A 15,956-nucleotide genomic window follows, 5' to 3' on the forward strand; every position below is an offset into this window, starting at 1 on the left:
AGCTGTTTTTTTCACTGCCGAATGTAAAACCTGCATTCAATTTATTTTTATAAATCAACCATAAATGCAAGACACATGCGTAAAGACACCGACGGCACAATTCTAGATAGCCATGGAAAAGCATTTTGTCAGCTCCTTCAGCCAAGTGACTGGCTGCAGTAAAAAAAACTTCCCCAAGCAGTTCTGGCTGAGTAAGTACATCCCTGCCCCAGACAGGTGCTGTAGCTGTCTAGGATTCCATCCAAAATCTTTATAAGCTAAAAACACATTGCATTACAAATTATGGCACCACATAAATGATTAAAGTGACCTTACAACATGCGTATATATATATTTTAAAAAAATTCAAACTATTGATCTGCTTTTCATCAAATTTATACTCCTCATTCATTCCAGCAATAAATAAAACTTACTTCTGCTGGTAATTATTTATTGCCCGTCTTCTTTTATCCCAGACTTTTATTTCACAATTGTTCCATTCTGTTTTCTATCTCACATTTACAACATTGAGGGGAGGGGAGAGAGAGCAGGACTCTTGCTAGCTTGGGAGGAGAAAGAGTGGTGGAGGTTACATTAGGGGAAGTCCTTATAGTTTAGTGGTAGAGTATCTGCTTTGCATGCAGGAGGGTCCCAGGTTCAATCCCTGCTATCTCCAGGTAGACAATCCTCATGAGCCAATGGACTGACTCTCCATGGCATTCTACTATCCTGCCCAATGCAGTGAGATTCCATTGCGAAGACACCATTACTATCATCCTCCATACCCAAGCTAAGAGATTTAGCTTGCTTATGTTTCTTTGTAGTAGTTGGTCATGCTACTAAGCAAGATGCATGGCAAAAACACAAAGTCGCTTGAAAAAAGCTTTAGGTGTTGCATCTAACTTTACAGTATTGTATTGGAAACCAATACAAGGTAAGCTGTGATATCTTTATAGCACTACTACTGTTGCTCCAGAATTACTTTACCTTATAGAGCTCACAGCAATAAAATAATTCTTGGCACTTGTATAGTGCTTGGAGAGCTTCACAGCCGTTATCTCAGTGATCCTTACATCAACTTACGATGGCTTGGCATTAAAATCCTTTCATTGCAAATGGAAACATGAGGCTGAGAAAACACCCAGCTGCCTATGGCCCCCTAATTTATGGATTGGCAAATCCAGTTTCCCACATTTCCACATCAGTTTAGATTTATTTTTATAAAAGTTCTCATGAAGAATTATCAGTAGTTTAGGAGATATTTCTCCTAATACGATATACACACATTTTTATATGTGGTTTTGCCCAATATTGCATTTTTGCATGTTGTGCACACTTTCCCCTAGTATATGTATTTATGTACAGTGGTACCTCGGGTTAAGTACTTAATTCATTCTGGAGGTCCGTTCTTAACCTGAAACTGTTCTTAACCTGAAGCACCACTTTAGCTAATGGGGCCTCCTGCTGCCGCTGGAGCATGATTTCTGTTCTCATCCTGAAGCAAAGTTCTTAACCTGAAGCACTATTTTTGGGTTAGCAAAGTGTGTAACCTGAAGCATATGTATCCTGAGGTACCACTGTACACATTATTTGTGGTTGGAGGATTTTAAAACAAAATTTTGGAGGATAGGTATGTTTCAGTTTGCATATTGTTTTGGGAATGAGATAGGTTCCCCATTCATGAGAATTAAATCTATTTTCTCCCTCATCTTTACTCTAAATAATTCATTGCCAAGGTGGAACTGAAACAGGCTCATGTTATTAACATCTGTGCTGCCCTAGATGCATGAATAATACTACAATCACTAGAAAACAATTCTAGTTTATTCCCATCTTTTATTTTGCATGGTCATCACTGCCATCGTAGCACCACAAAGTTTCTTTTATTTAAGGTTAGCAGCCTACTTTAATACATGGCTTCTCAAAATTGGAATCATTTTCCAAGACTCGCCCCTAACCTTTTTACATTCTGCCTGCCATGTTGTCATTTTACCCTTGCAACCTGGATTACCACCTAAAATCACCCACCTGCAACAAGAACTTGAACTCTTTCCAAGAGGACAAACCAGATAAAGATTGAAAGGAAGAAACTGCATGGATGAATTGGCATACAATCAATCAATTGAACTGCATGTAGAGTTTTCAGGAGATAAGTAAATAGGTATTTTTGAGGTTATTGGCACAGGAGCATATAAGACTTCAATGTGCCAAACACACAGCCAATGAAAGCAATAATTTCAGAGAAATATGTATGTATATCCTTGAAGGGAAACGAACAAGAGAGAAGAATGAAGCAGATTTAAAGAGCAGGAATTCAAATAGCTTTTTATCATTGTAACTTCTTAAACATTTGTCATCCTATACCACTGTAGTATTCATTACTGAAAATAGCCAAGGAACTCCAAGTTTATCCTCTCAACAACTTTGTGAGGTAGGTTAGTTTGAGAAAGAGTGGCTAGTGCAAGATCACCCAGCCTTCCTTTCTGAGCAGGGATTTGAATCCAGATTTCCCAGGTCCTAATTCAAAACCTTAACCACTGGCTCCACCACACTGGTTTGGGCATTATGAAAGGCATATCACTATCTTGGAAAAAACCTTAGCTTTGGGACCAATGTAATCTGCTCTTGAATTTATGCTTACATCCCAAACACAGAGCATCACTAGAAGGAAGTGATGTCACCTGTAGCACAAATGTGCTTTGAATGGTCCACATGATTAAGAAAACAACAACACTGCTCTATATTTGATGCAATCATTTCTTGCAAGCAGGATAACACAAATATCTTAAGCACAAAATTCTGCAACATACCATTCATCTCAGCTGAATAACTGTAGCATGAAATATGGTAGCAAAATCACCATTCCTCCCTTCTGCCATCAACATTTTGCTTCTGCATAGAACACATTCTGAAAAAGAAACAATGAACTGCCCTAAGATCTAAGGGAGGGGAAGTATATATTTCATTCATACATGTCACTTATTTGTTCTTTGCAATTTGTGGAAGATTAAGTTTAAATCAAAACACACCACTCACACACATTCGCAGTTGACAAGCATCAAACAAGTTTAATAGTTCTCCAGTGAAGACTCCAAATATGGAATAATGATAAAATTGGCAACTGAATTAATTAGACACAGTATCTTATTATCTTGCATGTGAGAGCGATTATTTAAGCAAGTGAAAAGTAAAAAGCAAGTAAAAGCAGAAGCTGAATTATTGAGCGGGGGTGGAATTACAGAAGTTTGTGTAGAATATTTTTGAATCAGCTGGCAAGACTGGCTTTTCTTCCATTAGAAGCAAAGTGGGAATGCAAATAAAGTGAGCTAATAAAATGAGGTGCTATTGCTGAGTTGTAGTGGGGGGGTGGGGGGGAAGCACAGCAAACGCTTCCAAGTTCAATCCCTGGAATATGCAAGTAGCGCTGTGAAAAGCTCCATCCCAAAATCCCATGGAGCAGCTGCCAGTCACTACAGACAATATTGTGCAAGAATTACTCAATAGTGAGATGTGGTATAAGGCAAATTCCTGTGTTTTTTCTCTATTCATTTTATTTAACATAATTTATATACCGTTTGATTGTAAACAAACCAACAAACCACCCTCCAGGTGGTTTACAACAATATAAAACTAAACATTAAAAATTGTTGTTAAAAACAGGTATTATAAATATTCATAAGATTAAAATCAACAGCAGCTAAAAAGGTTAAAACATGTGATCATCTTTGTGTCTTGATAGGCTTGCTTAAACAAAAAATGTTTTTAGAAGTACAGTGGTACCTCGGGTTAAGTACCTAATTCATTCTGGACGTCCATTCTTAAGCTGAAACTGTTCTTAACCTGAAGCACCACTTTAGCTAATGGGGCCTCCTGCTGCCGCGCCTCCGGAGCACGATTTCTGTTCTCATCCTGAAGCAAAGTTCTTAACCCGAGGTACTATTTCTGGGTTAGCAGAGTCTGTAATCTGAAGCGTATGTAACCTGAAGCGTATGTAACCTGAGGTACCACTGTATTACATGGCAGCTGCCAACAATGCCAGTTCTACAGATCCAAGTGGTCAAATAGGCGTATACTGTGTGAGGCAACCCAACTAGTGGTCATATGTTTATATACTAACACCTAGAACTTGGCCCAGTGGCAAATAGACAACTGGCGCAGATTTCTGAGGGGAGCTACATGCTTATAGGGTCATGTTCCTGTCAGCACTCATGCTGCAGCATTCTGCACTTACTGCTGCTTCCAGATCAATTCTCCCAGTTCCAGAGTCAGCAACAAGCTTAGAGCTCCTGAAAATAATCCATGGGTACCCACTAACTGAGTCAATTAATTCAGACCTGGAAATATACTTGCTGTTTAACGTTTTATTACAACTGCTGTTAATTTTTCACATCATAAAATAAGAGGATGGTTTGGTGGCGGGGGCATGTTTCATGTTGTCCACCCTAAGCACCATGATACCGAATTCTGGTACTGCTCCAGTCTGCGTGCATGTAACACATGATTCCTCTTGATGACCTGTCTTCCACACAACCACCAGGTATCATTAAAACAGTAGATAAAAATGGTAGATAGTCACAGTAGCTGGGGGTGGGGTAGAGACTTAAGGGTCAGAAGCACTCAGCCCATGTTAAAAAAAAAATGTCAATAGGGTTTCTAAGTCAGCCTTGTAAATGTGCATACAAAAGTACAACAACAATGTTCTAGTAGCTGGCAGAAATGGAGCTCCATCCCTCCTCTAACATCCCACTGCACTTCTATGCAGAATGTGGAGATGGGGGGCTTCCTTCCTCAGGCGGCCTGCTTGATCCAGAGAGAGGTTAGAGAGCACTCCTGCCAGCCTGCTCACTTGTCTGCATGCAGCTTATTGTTAATTCTGCGTTAATTTCTGTGCCCGATCACAACATGCAATCCTCATTTTAAGCTTTGATGGTTTACATTTTTTAAAAAATTCTCAGTTGCTGCATGGAACGTGTCTGATATGGGGCTGTCTGTTTCACACTAACTACATGGATAAGGGGCACTACATATAGATTTAGCATTGGTTCTTTCTGGGCAGCTAAAGTTTGACAAAACAGTGTGTCCAAAGCTCAGTTGTCTAGCAACTCACCTGCTGAGTCTACCTATACCGAAGACTACTGTTGCTTCCTTTTTTCATTCTTCTGGTATCCTGTACCTATGGTTTTCTGAATTACATGCTAAGATATGGACATATTAGAATTAAGCGTGTCATATAAACAATCTACAAAAAAACCCAGAGAACTTTATAAAACTGTATTTTTTAAAGAAAAATTATGAACTGTTGGGTTATCGCACACTAACACCCCCAATGTTCTGGAAAAGTTGCAAAACTCTTTTTTTTTGGGGGGGGGGAATAGAAGAGAACAGAACAGAGTTTGGAAGCCAAGGCTTTAAAACTCCCCCCCGCCCCGACTCCCTCCTTTACTTGGAAGTTTCAGTATTCATTAAAATCGGTTCTAAAAGGGAAAGCCTTTTAATCAAGTGGTGTGTCTGTGGCCAGTGTTTTTAATTGGCTGGCAGATTGAATGGGCATGTTGCTTTCTCATTGGAACCGATTAACAAACTCTTCTCTGGTGATAAGAGAGGAATGGTGGTAGCGGTCCCGGGAGGCAAAATCTGTATTCTCTTCTGTGAGCTGAGTGGTCTCCATGCCAACTGTTGCAAGGGACGGTGTCACAATAAATCGCTCCTCCGGGGATGGCTTTCCCCTGAAAAACAAAAGGAACGCAGAACCTTCAGATGCCCCATTGTTTCCCAATACATCTGCAGCTGCACTCTTGAACTGTGTAAACAAAAATAGAAAAAAAGAGAAAGAGAAAAGGAATCCACTCTGCTATGCACAAAGACACGGCACTTGAAGAAAGAATGCAAACTTTTCCTTATGACTTGAGGGTTTGGCCAAAATTCATCATAGACTCTTTCCTTATGTAAGTTTTATTTTTAAATGGTCAGTGAAGGTTTTCCCCCTTAATACATACACTTGCGTCTCTTCGGTTACGGTATTTCCCAGTTGCTTCAAATGCTCCAGGCATATAAAACTGCACTAATGTTTGGTCCAATTAAATCTATACCTTATGGCTGAAGACCAGTTCATGTAAAATAATGCCTGCTCGTTTCCTTTTAGTGCTTTCCAGTTAGGATGCAACAATTCAAAGAATGAAAAGGCCCAGAAAATTCATCCTGCACTTCTGTTGTTTTTCAGTAAAATCGTAAAAGACGATTCACTTATTCAATGCCTTTTAAAATTATACTTTTATATTCTGAATGTGAATTTAAATGTACTAAAAACCAATCTCAACTGCATTCACATATAATTTGCAGAAGCATCCTTCTTAAACTGTTGTAGGAAGTGCAGTAGCATTTAAACCCTTAATGTCATTAGGGCCTTTTGAATTACTGAAATGTGTAAAAATGCTTCCAACTAGGGCAGTTTTGCCATATAGAGGGAATGAGTAAATACAGCCCCTAAAAATACTTGTAACATGTAACATGTTCTTACTGCAAGAGGCACACGTTATGGGAGTTTCCATGCCACCAGTTGTGGCCACAGAGTGATTACACCTTGAACTCACAAAAATGTTAGCAATTTTCTCAAAGTGAAAACTAGCTGCTAAGAGACTAACGTTGACAAGGGTCAGATGCACACTTTGCTTTGAGTCTAATTAACATCTAATCCCATGAAAGACATCTCTTTGCAAGTGGTAAAGAATATGGTAAAGGCATGTTGTGGGGAGGGGAGTTAAGTTATTCATCCTCAATGAAATTCTGGACCACATCAGATGGTACTCTTGCTACCACTTTCCAGACAGCACTTCAAATTGCTATATTCTTCTAACTGCATAAGAACTGCATTTTCCTAACAGCACGTTGCAATTAGAATGCTTAGTCCCCAAACAGAAGCACTTCCTTAAGAGAAGATATCAAGATGCTTATCAACAAATGAGAAATTTTATATTTGTTGCATTATAAATTGATCATCTGGGGAGGGGGAAACACTCTACAAAGGAAGGTTGTTCCAGAAGTACAACACAGAGCAACATGGGATATAGGAAAGGGGCTCCTGTAACAACTGTAGAGATGTGGGAGTTGGCAGGTTCAGATATTTAGGAAGGGTGCCTAATGTTGCACCTTCTGAAATGCCCTCTTCTACAAAATTACTAAAAGTTATTAAGATTGCTGTCATCCTTTGTATCTAGTAGAAGTACCTGCTGACAGATGAACTTATGCAAAGTAGTGAAAATGAAAAGATAAACAAGGACTCCTATAGGAAGAAATATAAGGGATGTGGAAAATGGCAAGCAAAGAAAGGTAAGATATGTGTTAATCATCTATGATGCTCTTCTGTATTTCAAGAGACATGGTTTCTGATGGATGGCAATTTCACGTTATGTTGTGGATATAGAGCAACTGCAATAATTCTTTGACAAAAACTGAAGGAAGCTGAAACTGAGTTTTTCAGGGTTAGAGAATGTAAGAACATATTTCTAGCATCCTAAACCTGTGTTCATTTGTTTTTTTAAACCCTAATTGAAGGTTTCCCTCAGTTAGTTTGATTCTTTCTATTTCATTGGTTTGTAAATTTATTTAAAATTAATATTGTATTTACCAGGACAGGTGGCAGTAGGTAAGAGAGTTTGCTTCTTTGCTCTATATGTCATCTGGTAAGTACACAGCTAGTGTTTACAACATGTGAAGCAGCAATAGCAAATACAACAAAAAAAAGAACACTTGGAGAGTCTGGGAAAGCGTAAAGCAGCAAATGACCATAGAAAAGGACCTATAGAGAAGAGTAGCCAATATGGTACCCACATCCCCAGATGTTCTTTAACTATAGTTTCCATCATCCATGACCACTGACCATGCTATCTGGTTGGGAGTCATTCAGTACCCCTGCCAGAGAAGCTAACTCAAAAGAGCCAGGGAAGTTCAGAATTCTGTAAATGAGTGGTTTGGTCAGGGTGATTTCTGGCAAGAGAATGACTTGGAGGAAAAGGGTTAAAAAGTTCCCCACCCACAAAAAACCCCCACTATAGCCTCAGTGGCTGCATTTTGTAGAAAATAAGTTATGTACAATGATCACAGAATGATGCTGTGTGTGATATGTAATTCTACTCTTAATATGGCAAAGTTAATGGTAGTGCAAGTACTTATAAAACTAATATTATAGCTATTCACACACACATATCCATAAAAGAGTGCATACAGCTCTAAATCCAACAAAGTGTAGCTGTTGATGACTATTATTATTATTATTGTATTTCTATACCACCCTTCATCCAAAGATCACAGGATAACTGACAATACAAAAAACACAAAAATACATCCCATAATAACAATCATAATATATAATCCATAATATAATATGGATTATTGTGGAGACCTCGATGACCAACCAGAATATTCTCCCATATTTCGCTACTAATTTTAAGGTCTTCCTCCTTCCCCTTCATTGGTTCCTTGTGGACACAATGGAGTTGCTCTTCATTCAACCAGAGAATCAGAATCAGTAAAGTAATTGTACTACCTGCTGATGCATTTCAAGAATGCACCGTACAGTGCACTTAAGTGCACTTCAAGTGCACCTCTGTTCATTCAAGTTTGTTAATGTTTCAGTGGCTCTGGGGGATGTAACTGGACATTTTGAAAAATAAGTGGGGTATAAGTTGTTACGTTATGCATCTCTGCAATGTAAAAGATAAAATGGAGGTGGTGCAGTTAACCCTACCTTAGGAAGTGTAGCAAAATTCTTGCTCCCTCAGAATCTACTAAAAGTGAGATTATAGTTGGTATGGTTCCATTTAGATTTAGCAGGTGGGTTGCAGGAGAGCCAAGTTTCATTATAAGCAGGGCAGAAAGAATGACTTGGCCTCTACTTAATTAGCTATGCTGAATGGCTTATGAGAAATATGTCTTGTGGTATTTTGTAATATATCTGAGATCTAAATAACTTAGGTTGCAATCCTATACCTAGGATTAAGTGTCACCGAACTCGATGGGACTTAATTTTTACTCATGGATAGGACTGCACTGTTAATCTCAAATTAATTAAGGATATGAAACGTCTCTTTTCCTAGTTAACACCAACCTGCAGGCATTAAGTAAAAGTTGTTTTATCCATTGGAAAAAGCTGAAGTTGGCTGCTACACCTGTAGAAAAAAAAGACAAAATAAGTTGCACTATTGATATACTGCTCTTAATAACTTGACACATAATTTAAAACTCTGCACTGATCCTTACTAATCCAAGCTGGCCCAAAGTTTAAAGGTTTAATAATGGTGGGAATGTGGTTCATGAAGAAGAATCTCCATGGGATGGGGGTAGGTCAAAGGTTTGAAAATGGTATAAGTGCAATATATTCTGAACAAAAGGCTAAGCTAATTGTAAACAATGTGGTTACTGATGAACTTTCCATAGAAAAAGGGACACGGCAGGGGTGCCCGATATCCCCATTACTTTTTATATCAGTCCTGGAGGTTTTGCTGAACATGATTAGGGGGGACCAGCTGGTAAAAGGAGTTCAGGTCGGAGCTAAACACTATAAATTGAAGGCATTTGCAGATGACCTAGTATTGACTTTACAAGAGCCAGACACTAGTACAAAAAGAGTTTTAGAGTTAATTCAATTCTTTGGTCAGGTGGCAGGATTCAAGTTGAACAAACAAAAAACTAAAGTTCTGGAAAAAAACTTAACAAATGTTGAAAGAGAGAGATTCCAAAACGAAACTGGGTTAATGGTGGCAAAGAAAGTAAAATATTTGGGGATTAACATGACATCTAAAAATGTGAATTTATTTAAAGACAATTATGATAAATGCTGGACAGAGGTAAAGAAAGATCTAGAAATATGGTCGAATCTGAAGCTTTCCTTGTTAGGCCGAATTGCAGTGATCAAAATGAATGTATTGCCTAGAATGTTATTTTTGTTTCAGACATTACAAATTGTGGATAAACTAGATTGTTTCAAGAAGTGGCAGAAAGATATATCTAAATTTATCTGGCAGGGCAAAAAGCCCAGAATAAAATTTAAGATACTTACTGATGCAAAAGAAAGAGGGGGGTTTGCCCTGCCGGATTTGAGACTGTACTATGAATCGGCAGCTTTCTGCTGGTTGAAAGATTGGCTACTTCTTGAGAATGCAGATATTCTGGACTTGGAAGGATTTGATAATAGGTTTGGCTGGCATGCATATTTATGGTATGACAAGGTTAAAGTTCATAAGGGTTTTAAAAACCATATTGTTAGGAAAGCATTATATAATGTTTGGACTCGATACAAGGATTTGTTGGAAAATAAAACTCCTAGGTGGTTATCACCTATGGAGGCTAAGGAGGTGAAGAAACTTAACATGGAATCCAAATGGCCAAAATATTCTGAAATTTTAGAACAAGAAAGCGGTGAGTTTAAACTACAGAGTTTTGAGAAATTAAAGCCCAAGGTACGAGATTGGCTCCATTACTACCAAATAATGGAAACCTTTAAACAAGACAGGAAAATTGGCTTCCAGGTGGAGAAATCGAAATTGGAAACAGAATTGTTAGAACCCAATACTAAGAATGTATCAAGAATGTATAATCTGTTGCTGAAGTGGAATACAATAGATGAGACAGTTAAATCAGCCATGATTAAATGGGCACAGGACATTGGCCATGACATTATGTTTGCTGACTGGGAACAGTTATGGACCACCGGTATTAAATTCACGGCATGTAATGCCTTAAGAGAAAATATTATGAAAATGATTTATAGGTGGTACATGACCCCAGTCAAGCTTGCGAAGATTTATCACCTGCCCAATAATAAATGCTGGAAATGTAATGAGACTGAAGGTACCTTCTTTCACCTTTGGTGGACCTGCCCAAAGATTAAAGCCTTTTGGGAAATGATCTATAATGAAATTAAGAAGGTACTTAAATGTACCTTTCACAAGAAACCAGAGGCATTTCTCTTGGGCATGGTCGGCCAATTGGTGTCAAGGAAGGATAGGACTTTTTTTATGTACGCCACTACAGCAGCAAGGATCCTTCTAGCAAAGTATTGGAAGACACAAGAACTTCCCACACTGGAAGAATGGCAGACGAAAGTGATTGACTTTATGGGACTGGCAGAAATGACTGGCAGAGTCCGTGACCAAGAGAAGGAGACGGTGGAGGAAGACTGGAAGAAGTTCAAAGCTTATCTTAAGAACTGTTACAATATTGATGAGTGCTAAAACGTCAAGGGGAAGGAAGATGCAGAATTGCAGCTGAAAATGTTTGAGGATTTAAGGTGAAATTGAGAAAGATAACAAATTTAAATTTAATTGGCTAAAAGGGTTGCTGAAAAACTGTAAAATAAGGATGCAAAAAGGGTGAGGTATGGGGAAGTCCGAGAAAGGAGGCTTATGAAAATGAGGTTAAGAATGTATATTTGTGTGTTTGTTTGTATTTGTTGATGTTTTTATGTTGTTGTTGTTGTTTTGTTTTAAAATTGGAAAACTAATAAAAATTATTATAAAAAAAATAATAATGGTGGGAATGTGTTTTTCGTATTTCTCCTCAAATTGAGGCTTTGCGATAGTCACTGAATCAGTGACTGCAGGCTGTAAATAACACCTGAGGGCAAGACAGTTTGAGTATAGATGCCATTTAGTTTCCAGGACAATTCAAAGTGCTGGTTTCGACCTATAAAGCCTTAAATGCCTCCGGACTGCAATACCTCAAGGACTGCCTCTCCCCATATGAATTGACATGGAGCCTTCAATCTTTATCTGAGGCCCTCCTTCATGTGGCTCCCCCATGAGAGGTCTGAAGGGTGGCAACCCGAGAATGGGCCTTTTCTGCAGTGGCTCCCTGCTTGTGGAATATTCTCCCCAGGGAGTCTCACCTGGCACCTTTGTTACCTATCTTTAGCCATCAGGCAAAAACATTCCTCTTTCACCCTGCCTTCGGCTAATTAAACAAACTATGGCCGTTCAAATTGTGGGAAGGGGTATTGCTTTCGTTCCTTACTATATTATGTATTTTTGCGCTTTTATATTGTAAACTGCCCTGTAATCCTTGGGTGAAGGACTGTCATACATACATACATGCATAAAGCATGTTTGTGCCAAAAGGTCCAGGCCTGGAAAGTGATGGCATGTGTCTTTGGACGCAGAGTCAGGATCTTATGAATAAGGAATCCCTGAACGATGAGATCTAGGGGGGCAGAGTATATAAGGTCTCCCTCTTTAGCCTTCAAGTTGCTGGCCCCTTGTTCACAAACCTAGCTAGACTTTGTCCAGACTCCCTGTAGTATTGACCCTGGACTGTAGCCTAACTCTGGACCACATTTTTGGCCTGAAGTGATTCCCTGTGCTTGACCCAGGTTTAGATGGCACTACATCCTCAACCTTGCTCTCCTTGGTGTTTTGGTAAGAGATTTATATCTCCTATGGTTGAGGGCGCCCACCCAGCAGGACTCTCCTTATGTTCTGACATGCAGCTCTGTGGTTCTTTTTTTTGGGGGGGGGGGATTTGCTTTTTACAAAATGGAGTCATTGAGACTACGATTTGAAAGAGGGAGGGGGGCTGTTGTGGATGGAAGAAGGTGATCTTGAACCCTTTTCTACCAAAAAAACTCCCACAAGCTGCATTTTACCCATCAAGAAAACATGCAGGCAACCATGCAGGTAAAATCTGCACAGTGTGGGCAATATTGGGTGGTGCCGTTTGTTTATTTATTTAATAAAATTTATGTACTGCTTTATTGTAAAACAAACAAACAAACAACCCTCAAACTGGTTTACAAAAAGAATTTATCAATGAAATTAAAAAGGCAGTTAAAACAGCAATTTTAAACATTCAAAAATAATTAATCAACCATAAGTTTAAAAAACCAGAGTAAAACACATGTCAACGTTCTACAGGTTTGAGTAGGCCATCCCCACAGTGACTTGAGGTGAAAAGATAAGAACTGCCCCTGCAGTTCACCTCAAATTGCTTCCTCTCAAATTGCTTCCTCTGTGGCTGTATTTTGTAAGAACAAAACTATCCCTAAAAAGAATCAGGGAGCTACATCTTAAGACATAGTCAGTGAAATTGAATTAAAGCCTGGGAACCACTACGATAGACTATGGTACTTGCTATTTTAGTGCCATCGAGTACTACATTCTAAATCAGACACACACAAAACCCCTGAACACCTGACATGCACAGACTTTTTTAATACTCTTTTAGCTTAAAGAGTATTTCCTCAGATTACATTTCTTGAATATTTAACATGTTTTACTTCATAAATCAAAGGGGCTTCCGCTTTGTAGTCAGAAATTCTGGTATTTAATGAGATTCTTATTGAGATTCCAATCTTCGAAGCATTTTTCTCAGGAGGATTTATCTAGACGGGTGGATGGGAGGTTATGAATGGATATGACCCACTTATATTTTCATCTTAAAAACAACATTCCTGTAAGGCAATAACTCCACCTAATTTATTCCACGAAGGTGCAACAGAATAAATTATTTTGCAAAAAGGTATTAACTAGTCGAGCCTGATCATTCTAAATGCAGCCAAGCTATTTAAATGAGCAGCCTGTGGGGCTCCCTAGATGTTGCTGCACCCAGGCTCTCGTCAGACCAATGACAGAAGCTTGTAGTCAACATCTGGAGATTCACAGGTTCCTCATCCCAGATTCAAAGAGTCTTATTTTATGACTTGCAACAAAACCATACATGTAATCCGCAGTTAAGCTCAGGGCCTCCGTGTCAGACAGACACTGCCAGGTTCAGAGAGGAAGAGAGCAATGGAGAAACGTTCTCAGTGACACCTCCTCTCCTCCCATCATTACGAAATTCATCTCCACTGAGACCTCCCAATGTTCAAGTCTCAGGGTCTTTCAGAAGTAGTGCAAGAGAATGGGTGGCACTGGAAGATTAGGGTTACATCAATAAAGGGATGGAAAGTGTAACTGCATTTTTATCTGCCTAACATTTCTTCTGCTACAATTGGATTGATTATGCTCTTATCATCCTCCTCCTCCTCCTCCTCCTCCACCCCAACAACTTTTGATAGTCTAAGCTACAAAAATAAGCAAGTAAATAAAAAAGTGTTAACATCAATGAGAAGATGGGACATTTTCATGCAACTAAAACATAATGAAAACTGAGACTGATCTAAGTGAAAACACTTACCAGGTGGTAGCCCTGGACTCACTTGGCCAATGTAGAAATATAGAATAATTGCTAATCCCAAATTAACAAGAGTGTAGATCCACTGAATAACAAACATAATTGCAAGTGATCCTATTGCCTGTTGGAAAATGGAAAATGTAGGATTACTCTGGGGTACAGTAACTAGCGCTGCCATTTCCCCCCAGAATGTTTACTTTATTTTAAAATCAAACATAGCTAGGCAATCTGAAGGAGAGCAAATTGCTTAGAATATTTATTCCAAGTCTCACCCTACTTTTTACAACTTTTCAGGACCTGCCACAAAACCCATTCTGGTACTTAGCAGAGGTGGGGGATAACCTCTCATTTAATGAGTAAGTCTTCAGTGGCATGGGAAACAAGATGCATTTTGAGAATGAAGCAAATTACATGACCCACATTCTCCAAATGCCAGACTGAGCATGTGATTAGTCTAAATTAGAATTTTCAAAGAGCACATGGTGATCCAAATGGGAAAAGCAGCTGAAAATTTAGCTCCATTTAGTTTGAGTGACAGGCAGGAGAACACAAGAGTTCTACTAAATCAGACCAAGCATCCATGTAGCCCAGCATCGTGTTTCCAATCATGTGACCCGCCAGATGCTTCTGGAAAGCCCAGAAGTAGGGCATCTCATATGCATACTGCTTCTGAATCTGGTAATTCCATGTAACCATCAAGGCTAATAGTTGCTGATACACCACATCTGTATACTCACCTTTTAAAGTCCCCTAAATCACTGTTCACAAGGTAGGTTTTATCCATACTGAAAAACAACAACTTTGAAATCTTAACTCCATTGGGTTCCATCTTACCCAATTGTGGACAGATTCCTGGTGATGCTATACTCTAATTGGCTGGTTCATTTTGTAGTTCCCTGATTTGAAGCATCTCATAGTGTCCTGGCATCTCACTCCAGATTGCATTACCTTTTTTGCTACTTCTTGTTTCCTAGGTTTCCAACTCAACACTTATACTGATTAAAACTTTGTATTCAAACATACTCTCTTGCATTATATATATGTAGCCTTTTCTGTGAAGCCTGAAGCATCCCTATGGATCTGTAAGTAATGTTAGTTGCCACTTGCTTATTATCCTAAAGAAAGGTTTGAAATATTATAGAGTAACTCACACCAACAAGGGAAACCCAACGGTCACAGAGTCTGGAGTAGAAGGACGCTGGCATTTTCTGAATTTCTAATTCTTGGCTTTGTTGTTTTACATTTAAATCTACAGAAGGAGAGAGACAGTAGAACAATGGATAGATTCTGAAGGATCAGGCCTAGGCACTCAAGTGCCCTTGACAGGGATCACATAGTTCACTATGCCTGAACAAAACTTCTTCCTTCTGTCAGAAGTTCAAATCCAGCTGCAGTGTCTTCTCCCTCCCACCCCCCAAAAACCTATTGCTTTCAGAGGATACAATTCAAGTATCTGGTACTGTGTTGTTCTGAAGTTTTCTAGAAACAGCAAGCTAACTTTTCTCCTTCTCTGATGTGAAAGTCCCAAGAAAGCCCTAGTCTGCTTCAAGAGCCAAAATCTCTGCAAGGAGAGCCTACTGAAGATGGTTAGTTAAGAAAGGGGCTAAAATTAAGGGATTCTTCAATGGCAGCTCCTCTGGAGGAGGGGTTTGGAGAGGCTCAGGTAACAATTTCCCCACTACTAAGCAGATGTTTTTGTTCCTGTCTACAGTACAGCCTTTGTTGGCCAATCAAGACAACAAGGGGGCTACTCACATAGATGCTAAGGGAGTGGCCTTCTTGGCATGAGGCTTCCCTGACAAGCTCCAAGGTTTCAG

At 39.2% G+C, this 15,956-nt stretch overlaps 1 protein-coding gene and 1 long non-coding RNA gene across 8 annotated transcripts in view; one reads left to right on the top strand and one right to left on the bottom strand.

Annotated features, from left to right (window-relative positions):
• The first annotated feature begins 1,626 nt into the window (after window positions 1-1,626).
• On the top strand, window positions 1,627-5,231 carry LOC307226496. The gene is made up of 2 exons (XR_013843472.1): window positions 1,627-4,530; window positions 4,901-5,231. It is a non-coding gene; the product is annotated as an uncharacterized lncRNA (long non-coding RNA).
• The window catches only part of SLC12A8 (solute carrier family 12 member 8), a 73,423-nt gene continuing 61,792 nt past the window's right edge, over window positions 4,326-15,956 (bottom strand). For 6 of the 7 annotated variants that reach the window (XM_079993509.1, XM_079993508.1, XM_079993510.1 and 3 more), the window contains 4 exons: window positions 15,291-15,388; window positions 14,143-14,260; window positions 9,083-9,143; window positions 4,326-5,705 (listed from right to left, as the gene is read on the bottom strand). In XM_079993509.1, the coding sequence (XP_079849635.1) occupies window positions 5,540-5,705; window positions 9,083-9,143; window positions 14,143-14,260; window positions 15,291-15,388 (443 nt within the window). In that variant the 3' untranslated portion in view covers window positions 4,326-5,539. The remainder of the gene's footprint in view (window positions 5,706-9,082; window positions 9,144-14,142; window positions 14,261-15,290; window positions 15,389-15,956) is intronic. The other variant, XR_013843103.1, reaches the window with a different exon arrangement.

This window comes from Podarcis cretensis (genome assembly GCF_951804945.1).
Source record: "Podarcis cretensis genome assembly, chromosome: 1".
Lineage (NCBI taxonomy): Eukaryota > Metazoa > Chordata > Lepidosauria > Squamata > Lacertidae > Podarcis > Podarcis cretensis.